The following is an 18,472-nucleotide window of genomic DNA, read 5'->3' on the forward strand; positions in this document are numbered from 1 at the left end:
TATATTAGATTATATTAAACTTTTTATATTTATTTTTTATATTTTATTAATTTTTACTAATTAAATTAATTTTTTTATTTTTCATTTTCTTATAATTTTGTTTTTAATTTAATAATTTTTTTAATATATTTTCATTTAAATAAAATATTTTATTAATGTTATTTTTTATTATAAATTACTTTTTCGTAAAAAACATTTTTGATTAATAAGTTATTTTCTTATCTTATTATCATTATCATTATTTAAAATTTATAGTTCAACATTTTAACAAAATTAATCTTTTTATTTTTATGAAAAAAACATTTTCTTAAACTTAATTATTTTCAATTTCTTTTACGGCCTTTTAGTTTTTATTTATTAGTTTCTGTTTTTAATTATTTAATTTATTATAAATATTTATATCTAATATTTTTCCTTAATTAAAATATTTATGTAAATTATAATAATTTAACCTTTTTTAAAAAAAATAAGAAAATTAGATTATTTTAAACTAATATAAATTTAGCTTGGCATTTATTACAATTTTTTCTAAAAAATTCAAATTATATGATTCTTATATGCTTTATTAAATCTTATATTTAAAAAAAATATATAAAGATTCTTTTACATATTAAATGTTAAAATAAATATATATATATATGATTTTTAAAAAAATTATAATAATTCTTAAATATAATATATATAAATTAAATATATTTTTAATAAATAATAAAAAAGAAAATCATAATAAAAAAAATATTTTTTTAATTTATATGATTATATTATATATATTTAATAGATTAATTTTCATATATTAAATTTTAAGTTATATATCATATCGCCCGCTTAGCTCAGTCGGTAGAGCGCAAGACTCTTAATCTTGTGGTCAGGGGTTCGAGCCCCCTAGCAGGCTTATTTTTTTTTATAATGTTTTTTTTAACATTATATATAAATATTTATTTTTTAAATAATTAATAAAATATAAAAAATTATATTTTTATTTATATATATATATTATATTATATACTTAAATTATATATATATAATTTTTTTAATCAAAAAATGGATAAATATATAAATTATGGTGATTATATAATATTATACACTTCCGATTATAAATATTTAATGGCACGTTCATTATAAGAAAATTAGGTATTTTTAGTCTAAAGTAGTCCCAATAATCTATTATAAGATGATATAACACACTATCCATATACATGTGATTTAATATTCGCTATATATCCAAAACATAATTATATTGCGTAAAAAATATATGAGAAATTCATAACTGCAAATGAAGGTAAATTATAATCAGTTTCTATATTAAAAAAGACTGAAACTCTATATAAACGAAAAGAAACCGAGAAATAATTAAATGATAAAATAATGAAATAATTAATAGGATAACCAATTACTATAGATTAAGAAATATAATTATATCATATATATTCAAATTCTTTTTTAAAAGCATCAAGTGAAAAATATAATGATTTATTTAAAAATGAAGAAAATATATAAGAAATTTAAGAATTTTCTAAAAATCTTTTTCTTTAAAATTATCAAAAATGTCATCCTCTTAGACTCATTTTTAGATAAAAATAAGCCCTTTTTAAATTTTTTAAAAAAACGGGGAATATATTTAATATTAGGATTTTTTTTATTTTTATAATTAAAAAAATGACTCGATTTTATAGAATTAAAATTTGCCAAAAATTCAATAAGTTTTTTCCAAAAAAAACATTAATATTAAGTAAAATCTATAGATTTTTTAACCAAAAAAAAGCCTTTTGTATAATCTATATACCGCAGGTCATAAAAAAAATTCCATTTAAATTTTCAGAGCTTTTTTTATAAGAGAAAATACATAAATTATAGAAATAAATAATATATAGAATAACTAAAATAACCAAAATTCGTAAAAAATTCTACATTATGGAGAATATGTAACTATAAAACACATCCGTAGGGACAACAAATCTTCCACAGTATTAATTTCCGAAAATAATCTTTGCGGATTTTACCCTAATGTACTTCTAATTAACGATAAACCTTATATATATCATGAATAAATACCTTCTTCGAGTATTTTTTAGATACTTCCGGTAAATGAAGACCTTTTAGGAACCCCTATTATGTTTGATTGTTAAGATTACGGGAAAGTTAATGTCAGAATTAGACATTTTAATACTTAGAGTTATCTTAAATTTAATAATTAAGGAAATGGTGTGGGATTGTCGATTCCATTATAAGACGCAATTAAAGAATTTTAGAAAACTTATAATATTAAAAAGTAAAGTATATATATATATATATATTATTAGTATAATAAAATATAAAATTATTTAATTATAATTATAATTAATATTTTAAGAATATTTTTTATAATAAATTTAGTAACAATATAAACTTTTAATAAAAAGATGAGGTTAAGAAGTGGTTTTGCTTAAATAATGATTTAGTTTTGGAAAGTATAAGTAGAGAAGAATAATATTTACTTTCACTTAATTCTTTTAGTATTAAAGATTCGAAATTTAGTAATTATATGTGTGCTAATTAATAAGAAGGATATGTTATTGAGGATTTTTTAGGTATTTCAGATAGTTGTTTGGATGAAGGATTTATTTCAATGTTTAATAATCTTAATACTTTAAAAAGAAATTATAATTCACTATATTAAAATAGTTTAAATGGAGATTTCTTTTTCTTTTAACCTATTCCTAATCATATTATATCAAATATTATTAGTATTATGTCTTAAGTAGAAGTTATTTTTGAAATACTAGAATAACCATAAAAAACATTATATGATTAAAAATATATTGAAAAAACTGAATAATCATTAATTAATCTTAATTTATGGATTTGTGATATTATAAAAAATGAAAAAGTAATTTTATATATAAATTTATATATATATATATATATAAATAATTTTTATAAATTATATATTTATTATATATATATATATATATATATATATATATTATATTGTCTTTAAGAGTAAAAATATTGTATATACAATAAATTAATTACCTGTTCATGAGAAATAGAATTATTTCCGAGAATTAGGTTTGATTGATATTTTTATGAAATTAATAGAAACTATATATAATGAAAAATTTCTTCTTGTAGATGTTTAAGGATAAAGCTATATTTTCTAATTTGTTCATTAAGTTTTGATATTTTTAGAATTAATATGTTAATAAGTTTAAATTTTTATTTTATTTATAGATATTATTTTCTTTTTATAAAAAAATATATGTATAGAATTATGCCAATTCTGTTTATACATTATAATGGTATAATTTATTGAAAAAAATAATTTTAGACGAGAATATTATACTTGATTTAAGATTTGATTTATTTTGTTTTGAATTATTTAAAATGACTAAACTAAATGTTTCTTTTTAAAATGATTTCGAAATACTTACAACTTATATTTAATTTGAGGCTTTTAATATTAATGCATTAAATCTACTACTTACTTTTTGTTAGTATAATGAATATAGATCAAAAAATTAATCAGAAGAAATTATTAAAACAATAATAGATTGCAAAAGTAATATATTTAGACCTTATATAGAAGATAATGATGAAGTAATAATAAATATAAATATATATATATATATATATATATATATATATATATATATTTATTTATATATAATTATATATATAATTATATATGTATATATCTAAAGGTTTATTTATTAATAAACAGCCAATTAAAATATTGTATTAATAAAGATTTAGAAATTTAAGAAAGAGAAGTTTTTGATTATAGTATAGTTGTAATAAATTTAATGATAGAACTTTGTAAAGCAAATGTTTCTTTAGTTATTTTACATGTAAATGAATTATACCCTTTTTAAACTATATTCAAAATTATTAATAATAAAAAATTAGCTGAATAATATAGAGTAAATAAAATATACTAATAATATATACATATACATAAATATTTACTTAAAGGCTATTTTCTTAAGTTTATTGAAAGAAAGTTATATAAAAAATGATTTTCGTTAAATATTTAAAATTAATTATCCAAATTATATAAAAATGAAAAAATTAAAACAACCAAATTCACATTTATATTAAAAATGTTAATATTAAAGCAATTAAACAATATATATAAATAATGAAAATAGATTATTATTAAAATAGTTTTTGGATTAATAAATATTATCTGATATAAATAATAATCAAAAAAATTCTAAATTAATTCTATCTGTTTTAAAAACATATAATTTTTTACTTTAGAGGTAATTCTTTTCTATATATGATATAATTAAATTAAAATAAACTTTAATGAATTTTCTATAATATTAAATTTCCTTAATGGAATTAAATTAAAGTAATCAAAATATTAATTAATAATAATCCGCTATCTATTCTTCTTTTTTAATAAGCCAAACATAATATTAATTTAATTATAGTAAAAAACTAAAGGTTTTGTAGTTTAGTCTATTGAACATAAATAATGGATTTTATGTTCTTTGAAAATTTTATAATAAATTGAATATATATAATAGAATCATTTATTAGAATTATTATATTAAATGAATGAAAAATAAGGTCTATTAAAAAATAACTAAAGGTAAAATAAAGAAAAGGTGAATAAAATTTTATATAATTAAGAAATTTTTAGCTATAACGAATCCTATTATAAGTAATTGATTGAGATTTTAAATAAGATTCTACTTTTTAACAATATAGAGATAAAATCTTAGGTTGTTTTTAATATTTATAATTTATTTTCAAGAAATCATAATGTTTATTAAAGTATAAATATTATATAGCCTATAGAGGATTCCAATTTTAAAATGTATAATTTTTTTAATAAATTTATGAATGTATACATTATTCAATTGTTAATATGAAGTATATTCCTAATTATGAATGTGCTAAAAAATTAGAAATTTTAATTTATTTATAAAATGCTCTTAATGAACTCTGTGATAAGATTTTTGTTAAAATAAATTAATTTGAGAATGTTTAAAGACTTAAATTTAATACTGTTTGGGAAACTAGTAATTTAATTTAAAATGATGAAGGTTTTAATATACTTTAAAATAATACTATGTATAAAAATAGAAATAATACTTAAATTAAAAAACCATCTAATATATAAAAAGTACTTTATATATATTTTAGACTTCATATAATTTTATCAATATTATTTAAAAATTATAATTAAAAATTAATTTTATTAAAATATTATTTTTATATTAATTAAATATATAGTTTAATAAAGAATATGTTGAAAAAAACTATTATAATTTAGCGGATGAATATTATATAGATTTAAAAAATTTAAACTAAATCTAAAATATGATGGCTAATATGAATTTTCACTAAAAGTTAATAGTTTTATTAGACTTTTTATTTAAAGAAACTGATATAAAAAATTAAAAAAAAAAATACTTATGTTATGTATGCCCATATTAATATTTTTCTGTATAAAAAACGAATAAAATCAATAAATTTTGTTAGAACAAAAAAATTTACAGGTTAAAAATTCTAAGAAGAGTAATCTGAAAAAAGCTTAACTTTTAGTTTAATATCTACCGATTCTTAAGTTTAATAATTATTTTTTGTACTCATATCATAAATATAGAAAAATAATTATGGATAATTAATGAGTTTTTTATCTTCAAAATCTTAAATGAAAATTATTTTATAAGAAATAATGATATAAATAGTAAAAAGAATACCAGAAGATAAGTCTTATTCTATTTATTTTTTGGATATGTTAAAGTACTTTTTTACTATTAATAATAAAATAATTCTTTAAAATGCGAATTATATAGTTTCATAAATACAATAGAGATATCCGGAATTCAGTTAGAATATTTAAAAAAGTTTAAAATAAGAATTAAACAATTTACCTAGTTTAAATATGTGTATTTCTTTGTAAAAAATTAACTTTTAACAAAATTAAGAATAAATAAATTAAAATAATTAAAATTAAGAGATTAATGTAAATAAAAATATCACTTAATAAGATATCAAAAAAATAGACTTTCCCAATAATTCTTGCATATTGATCTGCCTTTTAAGAACTTTCAAATTAATGGCTAAAAATGCTTCTTAGTAAATTTATACTTTTGTTAGAGGATTGTTTTCTATTAAATAAATTCATGAAAATTTAATTTTTGCAGAATATTTATACCCTCTTAAGTATGAATTTCTTTAATTTCTATTAGCTACTTATATCAATTAAAAATAAATAGAATCTTAAGATTATGAAGAAGTTTGTTAAATTTTGAGATTTTTGTAAAAGGAACTGATTACTTTTATTGAGATTAATAAAGTTTAAAGTGAAGTTGATAAATATTAAGAGAATTACCTATTTTCGGAATTTAAAAATATCTTCAAAGAAGATTAGTTTTATTCAGATGAGTATTTAGTTCAAATTAATTTATATTAGTCGTTTAAACTTTATATATTAAATGGAATTATTCCAATGATTAAAGAATTTATAAATAAAGTATAAATATTAATTTATTTCGATAATATATATATATATATATATATATATATATATATATATATATATATATATATATATATATATATATATATATATATATATATTTATAAATTAAAGATACCTCCAGAACCCATAGATAATGATCGAAAAATTATAGATATGTAATAAAAATAAATATTTTGTATTTTAATTAAAAATAAAAGATTTTTATAATTAATTAATATTTTAAATGATTAATAAGAATATTGGAATAAAATTAATCATGATTTATTATATCAATACAATTAAATTAAAGAAGAAATATGTTAAATTTATAATATAAATGATTAACAAAAAAAAACAACTATAGTAAGTTTAAATATATGTATATATGTATATATGTATATATGTATATATGTATATATGTATATATGTATATATGTATATATGTATATATGTATATATGAATATATGTATATATGTATATATGTATATATGTATATATGTATATATGTATATATGTATATATGTATATATGTATATATGTATATATGTATATATGTATATATGTATATATGTATATATGTATATATGTATATATATATATATATATATTTATATATATATATATATAAATATATATATATATATATATATAAATATTTTATACTTTTTTTAAAAATTATAGAAATTAGAATAAAATAATCTTACATATAGATAATCTACTATATTAAATATTCAATAAAATAAACAATAATTAAACAAATAAGTATTTTTTTAGATAAAAATAACAGATAAAAATGAAATATAATAATTACAAATAAAAAATAATAGCCTTATTAAATTATTAGAAAATTTAGAAATTTAACTTTTTTCATAAACATTTATTGAGAAATAAAATAATAGAAATATAATAATTAAATTAGAAAAGAAAAATAACTTTTAATATTTTAATAAAAAATTTATACAAAGAGAACATGATATAGAAATAAAAGAATATATATAAATACTTATGTCTACTTAACAAAAATAACCTGAATAATTTAAATAAATTTTATTAAGTTACATTGAAGTTTTGGCTTAGTAAACAGGAAAAAGGGAAAATTAAGTCACAATAAGAATGCTTGCAATGTAAATGTTAAGAAAAATATCAAATTATAAAAGAAATGAATCTATAAGTAATATTATTTAAACAGATTTAAGTGATGTTGGATATTTGAACTTTTTATGTGATTTAATTGTCCATGAAGATGATCCTAAAATGAAATTGGAATATATTTTAGGATATAATAATTTTATGAAAAAAGCAAACAATGATATATTACATAAATTAAAAAGATATCTGCAAAATGATAATTAAAATTAATTTATACGCACGATTCATTGTTTTATAAAAGATAATTTCAATTAATTTAAAAATTATATCAAAAATAATGATGAATATATATCAGATAAATAAAATGAAGAATATTTTAATTATAATAATGTAATTAAATTATATATATATAAATATTTGTAAATAAAAATAAATTCATTTTATATATATATATATATATAATAGATTATATAATAAATATAAGAAAATCTTATATATACTATTGAATGTATAAGACTATCTTGCGAGAATCATTTTTTATTAATGTAGAATTATTTAAGGGTACAGACTGATATTAATGATTAAGTAAAATCAAATTCGATTAATATTGTTATTTTCTTGAGTGATATATTCTAAAAATATTATAAGATTATGAATTAAAATAATTTTAAATTGGGGCTTTAAATTTTAAATACTTTAATAGAATTAACGTAGGGGCCTTGTATTGAGAATTAAAAAGTTTTATGCCATTCAAAAATATTGGAGAATTTAGAAGATATTATAGCAGAGTTTAATGGAAAAAGTAAAAGATTTAAATTCAAATAAAAGAAAAATAATTAGATAAATTCATAGTTTTCCTTAAAAATAATTCTTTTTATAAAAAGTTTATTTGATGGTAGTGAAGAAGTAGAAATTATTTAAAAATTGTCATCTTAAATAGATTAATATTAATATATTAAAAAGATGCAAAATGCTTACTTTAATTATAAATAAATTTATAAAAAAATAAGTAAATATATAAATATATATAAACATAAATATATATATATATATATATATATATATATATATATATTTATATTATTCATTTTTTTGCATTAAAACAATAGAAAATAAGCATTTAGGACTGAGGAAGTTTTTAAAATATAAATAAGACGAAAAAAATTTGGAAATTTTAAATGAAGATTATGATTCTGACTATTAAAAATAAAATTAAAATAAAAAGTTAAAAAAAGCAAATGACTTTGGGCTTTAAAGTTATCAAAAAAACTTAATTAATTATATAAATAGCAATTTACATATAAACGAAGGATTCAGTTGTTTCATTTTATTTAAAAACTTGAAATATTTAGATAATAATTTTAGGAAGAATTATAAAAATATAATGATAAAAATAGTAAAATATATATATAAAAAATAAAATAATTATATTTTTTAAAAAAAAATAAAGAATAAAAGTAATGAAAAAAACGATAAAAATATAAAAAACTCGTTAATTTTTTATAAATAAAGAACTATATCTATAGAAATAATAAACTAGAAAGGAAATCTATAAAAAATATATTTCCGAAAACCAAAATTAATGAAATATTTATCCTAAATAACAAGAGAAAAGTTTCTTGATTTTTGTGATAGAGAAACAGCCAATTAAAAAATTTAAGGATTTCTTTAATAAGAAAACTTTTTTTTGGATGAAATTAGATATTTTTTGTTATTAAATTCTAAAGGATTATTTTTTAATTTAACTTATCTTTCTAGATTAAGAAATTTTAATTTATTTATTGTCTTCATTATTAATTTGTTAAATATATATATTTATATTATTTTTTTAATTAATTTTCTAAGGTTTATTCTTTTAGATATGGTAAAAGATAATAATACTAATTTGAATTAATAGTATTTATTACTAATATAAGTTTTAGAGATAATTTAATTAATAACAGTTCTCATTATTTTTATTATATGGATTATATTTTAGTTTCCTTTAGAATATAAAAATACAATTAATAAATATTCGTAAAGTTTAAATTTTACAAATAGATATTCATTAGAAATTAATAAAATGAAATAAAAATTAGACACACAGAAATAAATTTACATTGTAAAGAAAAATATTAAAAAATTAAAAAAAAAATATAAATAATTAGTTAAGAAATTTTATTAAGAAAATATTTTATATGGCAATAGATTTATTATTTATAGAAAGTCAACTTTTATATTTAACTATTTTTATTATTTTAAGTTTTCTTGGATTTTATATTAATCCTTTATTTTATAGTCTTACATTATTAGATATTATTGAAAGATCAGTAAATCAAAAAAAAAAATTATTTAAATATTTATAAAAAAAAGGTTGTATTAAGAAATGTTATAAAGGCAATAACTTTAAATTCAGTGTCTTTACTAATGACTGCTGTATTAGGAATGATAATAGTTTATATATATTCTATATCTGCTTATTTTTCTAATGATCTAAAAAATTCGTTTTAATTTAATGGAAATAATAATAATTTATAAGTATGTGGAAATAAACTTGATTGCTTTTTACTTTTTTTGAATTTAGGTTTAAGAAATGGTGGTGGAATAGGTGAATCATTTGATTAAGTTTATCCTGGTTAAAATTAATATTATGGAAGATTTATTTTTGAGTTAAGCTTTTTTTTAGTAATTATTGTTATTTGGCTAAATATAATATTTGGTATTATTATTGATACTTTTGCAGAATTAAGAGATATTAAATATTTTAAAGGTAAATTTTATAAAAAAAAAAAAATGTAAATGAAATAAAAACATATAAAAATATATTTATATATATATATATAAATTTTAGATAATGATTCAAAAAATAAATGTTTTATTTGTAATTAAGATAGAGCTGATTTTTACAATTTGGGAATAAATTTTTAAAAACATATCGAAAAAGAGCATCATTTATGGAATTATTTGGCATTTATTATAATGATAAAATAAAAAGAGATAAATGATTTAGATGGGACAGAATATTTTATAAGAAATAACTTGGATACTTAAAATATATCATGGTTTCCAATTGGGAAATCTATTTCTATATAAAATATGATGTAAAAAGAAGATTAAATAAAAAAAATAAAATGATAATAATAATAATCTTTAAATTAGATAAAAATAATATAATATTTTAAAAAGCATAATTAAAATTTTAATTAAAATATATATAAATGCATATATGAATATATATATGTATTAATAAAAATATATATTTATATATATTTAAATAAATAATATATATATATATATATATATATATTAAATCATTTTTTAAATATATCTTTATTTATTTATATAATGGTAATTTTTTATATTGAATTTATTTAATATTTATTTTAATTTATTATTCTTATTTTTTTTATATAAAAATAATAATAATTATTTTTATTTATATACATTATATATGTTTATAAATTTTCATTTCTTATTTTATATAAATATATTTTTTATAATTATAATTTATTATATTATTTTACATTTCATATTATTTATTTTCTTCTTATTTTTCTCATTCTTTTTATAAAAATATTAAAAATAATTTTTTTTTCTATAGATAACTATTAAATTTTTAATTATGATTCTATATATATTTATATATATATATATATAAATTATTCATTTTTTAAATTTTAATTTTATTTTTTTTAAATAATATTTTTTTTATAAATAAATTATACATATAAATTTAAAATTATTTTTTTAAAAAATTCTTATTATTCTTTAAATATATATATAATCCTTCATTATCTTAATATTTTACTTACAATCTTTGAATATTTAAAATAATAATATATTTTATTTATCTTTATAGAAAAAAATCAAATATTAAATTAAAATTACATTTTGTTTTTAATAAAATAATATCAATATTTAATATATATATAATGTATGGTTATAATTAAAAATTAAATCATTATAAAAAAATTAATAAAAATATTAAAAAAATAACAAATAATTAAAAATAAAATATTTTAGAATATATATTAAATGAGACGATCTTTAATATTAAATAAATTGCAAAATCATACATAAGAATAGTTAATGTATAAATAATTTTAAAAGTAAATATTTAATAAAACAAAAAATAATAATAGATAGAAACTATGTGATATTTAATATAATACAATTTATGAAAATAACAGTAAATATATATAAAGAATATATATTAAAAAACAATATAAAAGCAAATTCTTAAATATTAAAACAACTATCAAAATAATCTAAAGTTAACGGAATATATATAGATAGTAATCATATATTTCATAAATAAAGAAAATTAAAACAAATTGAATAAAAAATTAATCTGTTGAAAAATCTAATGAAATTTAAAGTATGAATAATAAATAAACATTAACAGAATAAAATTATATAGAAAATTAATAAAAATGTAAATAAAATTAATAATAATAATAATAATAATAATAATAATAATAATAATAATAAAGTTATAATATATAAACTTAATAATAAAACAATTACGATTTAATTTTATAATAAAAAGTTTAAGAAATTTTTTATAATAATAAATATAATAATAAAATTTGTAATAATAAATTTAGGAATTATAGTTGTAATAATAAAATTACTAATCTTAATAATCTTAATAAGAATAAAATTAGCTCCATAATTATAGAGCATCTTTTAAAATAAGTTAAGCTAAGAAAATATAAACGTAAAAATATAATCTTAATTTTTAAATATATATTAAAATATAAATATATAAGTCTTAAAACTAATTAATATAATTCTATTATAAAGCCTTAAGAAAAAAGTATTTATACAGCATATGAAATATAAAATGAAATTTTTTTCGTAGTTCTGTAGAAATAAATAAATATATAATAAACGGAAGATTAGATTATAGCTAATGCTAAATATAATGCAAAATAATAAAACAAAGTAATTAAAAAATTAGATATGCTTATATTTTGAATGAATTTTTTTTAATATGCAAAGTAATATAAATTTTATATTTTAAAACATAACAATATTAAAGGAACCGTTTCAATAAATACCTTGTAAAATTATAGAATTAAAACCAAATGTAAGAATTGTATGGAATTTTAATAAAAAAAAATAATAATAAAAACTTATAGGATTTCATTTATTAAGTGATGATAAAGTATATGAATATTATTGTGAAGATATCTAATTATTAAAAATGAAATCATTATTAAATTAATAAATATTCCAAGCACGATTTTAAGACGAATATGATGTGATATCTTATATCGGAAAAGGAAATTATGCTAAAGTATATGCAGCTGTACATAAAGAAACTGGAATAAAATATGCTGTAAAATGTTTTGAAAAATAAAAATTATTTGAAATTGATAAAGGAATGGTAAATTATAAAAATATGTAATATTTATATGTATAAATTTATAAATATATATTTATATTTATATATTAAAATATTCAAAAATTTACTTATTTTTATATATTTAAAATAAATATTTTAGCTTTCTTTATATAATGAATTAAAAATAATGAGAGATTTAATTGATAATGAAAATGTAATTAAATTATTTGAAGTTTTTGAAGGGTAAAATAATTTTTATTTCGTAATGGAAATTTTAGAAGGAAATTCCTTATAAGACGAAATAAAAAAAAGATCAAATAGTCCTTTTACAGAAGATGAAGTATAAAATATAATTTAAATGGTATTACAAGGAATTTATTATTGTTCATCTAAATAAATAATGCATAGAGATATTAAACCTGAAAATATATTATTTTCTTATTCCTAAAATAAAAAACCAATAATTAAAATAATAGATTTTGGACTTGCCTCATATGCTAATGATATTCCTTATATTTTCCCAAAATGCGGAACTCCTGGTTTCGTTGCTCCTGAAATAGCTAATTTGGTAGATAAAACATAAGGCTATTCTTTAGTTTGTGATGTATTTTCTATAGGAGTGATATTTCATATATTGTAAGAAATAAAAATTATATCAATATCAATATAAATATAAATATAAAATATATATATATATATATATATATATATATATTTTTAATTATTTTTAATTATTTTTTTATTTAAAATAATAAAAAAATTATAGAATTACAGGCGAAGCTGTATTTCCCGGAAAAGATTTTAATAATGTATTAAAAAAAAATAAAGATTGTGAAATTAATTGGAATAAGAAAGAATACGAAAACTTATCTAAAAATTGCAAAGATATAATGATGTGTATGTTAGAAAAAGATCCTAATTAAAGAATTTCGTGTTTTGATGCTTTAAGACATCCATTTTTTAACAATAAAAATAAATTAAAAAGGTTTTCTATAGATGCTAATTTAAATTAAAATGAAAATACAGACTATGATTAAATCCCTTAATTAAGGGAAAAATATTAATCAATGTTTATAAAGCCTTTAAGGATTCCATATATTTAGAAGGATTAGATTAAGAATATAATGATTATGGATGATGAGGCGAACACTTTAATTTCTAGTGACCCGATTATTAATGGGGATTAGGAAACAGATCAAAAGCATTATACAATAGGGTAGATAGAAAAATATAAATCTATTGAAAATATTATAAGTTTTTTTTTTTTTTTTTGTTCTTTTTCTTTTTCTTTTTTTTTTTTTTCTTTTTTCTTTTTTTTTTTAGTTTATATTTTTTTATTTTGTTATTTTTTTTTTAGAAAATAATTAAAAAGATATTATTAAAGAAGATAAAGAAGAAAAAGAAATAAATAATAATAAATAAAGGAAATATATTGTTGAGAGCAGTTGATAAGAAAAATAATTTATAATAAAAGTTTATAAATTTTTATATATATATATATTATTATAGATATATAATTGAAAAAAATTAATCTAATTTTTTTATGATTGTACATTAAAAATTAAAATATATGTTAATTTTTATATATATTTAAATATATATATTTATATATTACAATTTTTTTTTTTTTTTTATTTAATAAATATAAAAATACAAAAAGAAACTTATAATAAATGGGTAATATTTTAAAACATATATAATAATATAAATTTATGAAATAATTTTTTTAAAAAAATGAAAATATTATAAAGATAATGCAGGTAGTTTTATTTATAAATAATGAATAAAAAATCACATATTATTTATACCAAAAAAATAAAATTTATAAGTTGTACCAAGAAGATTTAGACTATTAGAAGAATTAGAACGTGGTGAAAAAGGAATAGGTGATTAAACAGTATCTTATGGTTTAGATAATGGTAAATATAACCTGTTTTTATAGCAAATATTTTAAAAAATAGCCGAAGATATGACATTTACTAATTGGAATGGTACTATATTAGGTCCATATAATGTAAAAAAAAGAAAAAAAAAGAAAAAAAAAGAAAAAGATGCAATTTATAAAATAAAATAATATATATATATAAAATAGACTTCGTTTGAAGGAAGAATATATTCACTTAAAATTGTATGTGGACCTAATTATCCTAATTAACCTCCTTAAGTAAAATTTTTAAGTAAAATAAATCTTCCTTGTGTTAATTAATCTAATGGTTAAGTAAATATATATATATATTAATATTATTATATTTATTATTATTTTTGTTATTTTATTTTTTTTTTAAAAAAAAGATTGAAATATCTAAATTTGCGCCTTTGAAAAATTGGAAAGTTACAAATACTATTGAAAGTGTTTTAATTGGATTAAAAAATGAAATGAATGCAAATAAAAAACTTTCTTAACCTGCTGAAGGAACTAATTATTGAAAATATTTTTTTTTTTTTTTTTATATATATAATTTATATAAGAAATATTTTAAAAATAAAAAAAAAAATTAATAATATATAAAATATTAATTCCTTTTTTTTTTTTTTTTTAAAAAAAAAATATGTAAATTTATTAATATGAAAAAAATTCAGAATAAATTATTAAATTAATCCAATTAAATTAAGTTTAAGGAATAGAATAAATTTATTAGTTTTTTTAAGAAAAAACATCATATTTTAGAATTTTTACAGATCTTTAATTAGGTAATCTTTTTTTAGGAATTTTTGAATAATTAATAGTTTATAATAATTCGAAATGTCTAAAAATAATATAAAAGGCTTTATAAAGTCATGAAAATTAATTTAATAAATATAGGAAGGATATAAATAATAATTTATAATAATATCAACAAACAACATAGAAAGATTTTCAGTAAAGCTTTAAAATATAATAAAAATAAATGATAGAAATGGAAAATATATTGCGTATAAATAATTTTTATCTAACAAATAATAAATAATAAGAGGAGAATTATTTATTAGAGGTTTTTGTTGGAAAAACTACGCCAAAATGTAATATATAATTACTCTTTGAGTCAAAATTTAAACACACAAAATAACGAATAAATAGTAAATAATAATATGATTTAAATGTTAGTCGATTTTTTTGAAATAAATATAATGAAAATAGAATATAACAAAAATAAAGAAAAATACGACATTGTATAAATAAAAATAAAAAATCGTAAATAAACTTAGTTGTGTTTATTTTCTAAAAAAATAATAAAAATATATTTGTATAAAATTAAAACAAAATTTAAATTGCAAAAAATTTATAAAAGAATAAAAGTAGTTGTGAATTGAAATAAGAAAAAGAAAGTAATAATAAAAATAAAGATGAATATATATTAAAAAAATACATTTATAAATATGTATAAAAATAAATATAAATATTAAAAAATTCATATAAATATATATAAATATATATAAATTTATATAAAAATATATATATAATATATATAATATATAATTTAATATTTATTTATTTATTTTAATCTTTGTATTAATTTAATTAGATAAATTATGTTTAATATTGTGACTTTTGTTAATAAAACACAAAAGATTTCCATTTTTTAAATTGTGGGCATTGTTTTTGTGGTTTTTGCATTTAGAAATACAATAATAAATTTTAAACTTGTATTTTTTTACAATGTTATATTATTTATGATAAAAGTAAATTTTTTTTTATAATTGAAAATTATAATATAATAAAAAGAATCAATTTATCTTTGCTAAGTTTTTGACAGTATATATTATAAAGAAAATTTTATCTAAAATGAAGAGTATTTGCATAGAATTTGTGCTAATTATTTTTCTAGAAGTAATAAATAATAAAAATAATGTTTTTTAAAAGTCTTTAAATATATAGTAGATATGTTATAAATATAGGAATAATTAAATAATATATTAAGCAAAGAAAAGATAAAAGAAGAAGAATAAATAGCTTTAAATATTAAAAATAATTAATAATTAAGTATATAAATTTAATGTTTATATTGTTAAAATATGCAAATAATAAAATCCTAAACATAATTTTATTTATGTTATAAATGCAATAAAAGTAAAAATAATATATAAATATTATTTATGTATATATATAGATATATTTATTTATAAAATAAATAATATAAGATATATGTATTTCTCATAATAAAAATATAAATGAATGTTTTTGTTTTTGTTAAATATGTTTTGAAGAATTTTAAATGATTAAATTTACAGTAATTTGTAAAAAATGTAAGTATTCTTAATGTTTAAAATGTAAGAAGAAATATTAAGATGAAACTGTTTGTGAATTTATATGTGAAATTTGTGGTTTTATATTATAAGAATAAAGTAAAATATGTATTTGTTTATTATAAGTATTTGGATTTTGTTTAAATTAATTCGAAAATATTTAATTGAATTTATAAGAAGATTCACTAATTAGAAAAATCTAAGATTGTTCTCATAATATATGCAATATTTGTTATGCTTAATTTCATGTTTTAAAATATTCATAATTAAAATGTATACTTTGTAAATGATTAGTATTTTTTTAAAAAAAATGGAAAATATAAATATAATAATAATAATAATAATAATAATAGCATTTTATTAATAATTTCATTTTAATTTTATTCTAGTAATATTTTTTATTGTACTTAATAATTTCTATTATATATACATATAGTCATATTAATAAGTTTCATCTAATTTTTTTTTAAATAATATTGGATTATCATTAATATGTAATTCTTTTTATTATAATTCTTTAGTATTTTTTTTATTTTTTTATTAAAAATTATTATTATATATATATTAATATATTATTTATTTACAATTATTTAAAATTTCTTAGTTTTCTTTTTTTTTTTCTTACAAAAATGAATTTTCATGATATAATTTTTCATATTTTATTTATTTATTTTTTATTTACGTTTAACATATTTAGATTTCATTAAAAACATATTTTTCCTCATTATTTAAGTTTTCTATTTAATCACAAAACTACAATAAAATAATTTTATTTTTCTAAATATGTTTTTTATTCATATACATTTCCATTAATTTTTATAAATAATTAAATGGTATTTTATTGGATAATATTTATTAAAAGTTTTTATTTTAATTAGACAATTTAAACATATTTGTATCTTCAATTATTTTTCGTGTTATTTTAAATTAATTTTTTTAATAAAAATAAGTTTTTCTTTTAGGTTTTCCTTTTTTAAAATTAAAGAAAAAATTTCTTTGTTTAAAAGTTAAAATTCTTCAATTAATATTTGTTTTTCGTTGCATAATTCGCTAAAATTTCCATTTTTTTCATTTAATTTTTTTTTTTACTGATTCCATATACCTTCTATGAAAATCTTATTGAAAAAAAATAATATAAAAAACAAAAAAAAGCCTTCCATAATAATAATATAAAATGAAAGATTTAACCAAAATTTAATAAAATTTTAATAAAAATCTTCCAAATATATATTTATTTCACTCTCTGAACAACATTGACTTTTTCCCATTTCCTCATATATATCTTTCTTATAATAAATTTTCAAAAACATTATAATATTAATACAAATTCTAGAACTTATTAAAATAATAAACACTATATTGAAAAAAAAGA

General features: G+C 15.0%; 2 protein-coding genes and 1 non-coding gene across 3 annotated transcripts, besides 34 other annotated features; all 3 read left to right on the top strand. All coding sequences in view use genetic code 6, as the record gives it.

Annotated features, from left to right (window-relative positions):
- The first annotated feature begins 819 nt into the window (after positions 1 to 819).
- On the top strand, positions 820 to 892 carry IMG5_179360. Its single transcript has one exon. It is a non-coding gene; the product is annotated as a tRNA-Lys (tRNA).
- Positions 893 to 2,873: 1,981 nt separating this feature from the next.
- Positions 2,874 to 2,968: a microsatellite.
- Positions 2,969 to 3,586: 618 nt separating this feature from the next.
- Positions 3,587 to 3,674: a microsatellite.
- A 1,441-nt stretch (positions 3,675 to 5,115) lies between these two features.
- Positions 5,116 to 5,149: a microsatellite.
- Positions 5,150 to 5,171: 22 nt separating this feature from the next.
- Positions 5,172 to 5,206: a microsatellite.
- Positions 5,207 to 5,912: 706 nt separating this feature from the next.
- Positions 5,913 to 5,952: a microsatellite.
- Positions 5,953 to 6,494: 542 nt separating this feature from the next.
- Positions 6,495 to 6,581: a microsatellite.
- A 56-nt stretch (positions 6,582 to 6,637) lies between these two features.
- Positions 6,638 to 6,693: a microsatellite.
- Positions 6,694 to 6,830: 137 nt separating this feature from the next.
- Positions 6,831 to 7,106: a microsatellite.
- A 1,425-nt stretch (positions 7,107 to 8,531) lies between these two features.
- Positions 8,532 to 8,615: a microsatellite.
- Positions 8,537 to 8,605: a microsatellite.
- Positions 8,561 to 8,628: a microsatellite.
- A 295-nt stretch (positions 8,629 to 8,923) lies between these two features.
- Positions 8,924 to 8,971: a microsatellite.
- Positions 8,972 to 9,971: 1,000 nt separating this feature from the next.
- On the top strand, positions 9,972 to 10,661 carry IMG5_179370 (inositol -trisphosphate receptor, putative; the record flags this gene model as incomplete). Its single annotated transcript, XM_004027576.1, has 2 exons — positions 9,972 to 10,296; positions 10,378 to 10,661. The coding sequence occupies 2 exons, from the start codon at positions 9,972 to 9,974 to the stop codon at positions 10,659 to 10,661; spliced, it is 609 nt and encodes a 202-aa protein (XP_004027625.1).
- A 73-nt stretch (positions 10,662 to 10,734) lies between these two features.
- Positions 10,735 to 10,833: a microsatellite.
- Positions 10,834 to 10,999: 166 nt separating this feature from the next.
- Positions 11,000 to 11,049: a microsatellite.
- Positions 11,050 to 11,489: 440 nt separating this feature from the next.
- Positions 11,490 to 11,539: a microsatellite.
- Positions 11,494 to 11,539: a microsatellite.
- A 392-nt stretch (positions 11,540 to 11,931) lies between these two features.
- Positions 11,932 to 11,983: a microsatellite.
- Positions 11,935 to 12,014: a microsatellite.
- Positions 11,947 to 12,044: a microsatellite.
- Positions 11,973 to 12,017: a microsatellite.
- Positions 12,045 to 12,615: 571 nt separating the features above from the next.
- IMG5_179380 (protein kinase domain protein) lies at positions 12,616 to 15,303 on the top strand (the record flags this gene model as incomplete). Its single annotated transcript, XM_004027577.1, has 8 exons — positions 12,616 to 12,918; positions 13,037 to 13,512; positions 13,643 to 14,092; positions 14,537 to 14,553; positions 14,628 to 14,636; positions 14,706 to 14,890; positions 14,969 to 15,094; positions 15,169 to 15,303. The coding sequence occupies exons 1-8, from the start codon at positions 12,736 to 12,738 to the stop codon at positions 15,301 to 15,303; spliced, it is 1,581 nt and encodes a 526-aa protein (XP_004027626.1). The 5' UTR covers positions 12,616 to 12,735.
- Positions 12,932 to 12,985: a microsatellite.
- Positions 13,529 to 13,588: a microsatellite.
- Positions 13,541 to 13,591: a microsatellite.
- Positions 13,589 to 13,615: a microsatellite.
- Positions 14,130 to 14,233: a microsatellite.
- Positions 14,132 to 14,231: a microsatellite.
- Positions 14,458 to 14,488: a microsatellite.
- Positions 14,893 to 14,926: a microsatellite.
- A 923-nt stretch (positions 15,304 to 16,226) lies between the features above and the next one.
- Positions 16,227 to 16,326: a microsatellite.
- Positions 16,237 to 16,333: a microsatellite.
- Positions 16,268 to 16,332: a microsatellite.
- A 604-nt stretch (positions 16,334 to 16,937) lies between the features above and the next one.
- Positions 16,938 to 16,992: a microsatellite.
- Positions 16,957 to 17,025: a microsatellite.
- A 400-nt stretch (positions 17,026 to 17,425) lies between these two features.
- Positions 17,426 to 17,452: a microsatellite.
- The last annotated feature ends 1,020 nt before the right edge of the window (positions 17,453 to 18,472 follow it).

This window comes from Ichthyophthirius multifiliis (genome assembly GCF_000220395.1).
Source record: "Ichthyophthirius multifiliis unplaced genomic scaffold scaff_1120509251309, whole genome shotgun sequence".
In the NCBI taxonomy this organism is placed as follows: Eukaryota; Ciliophora; class Oligohymenophorea; order Hymenostomatida; genus Ichthyophthirius; species Ichthyophthirius multifiliis.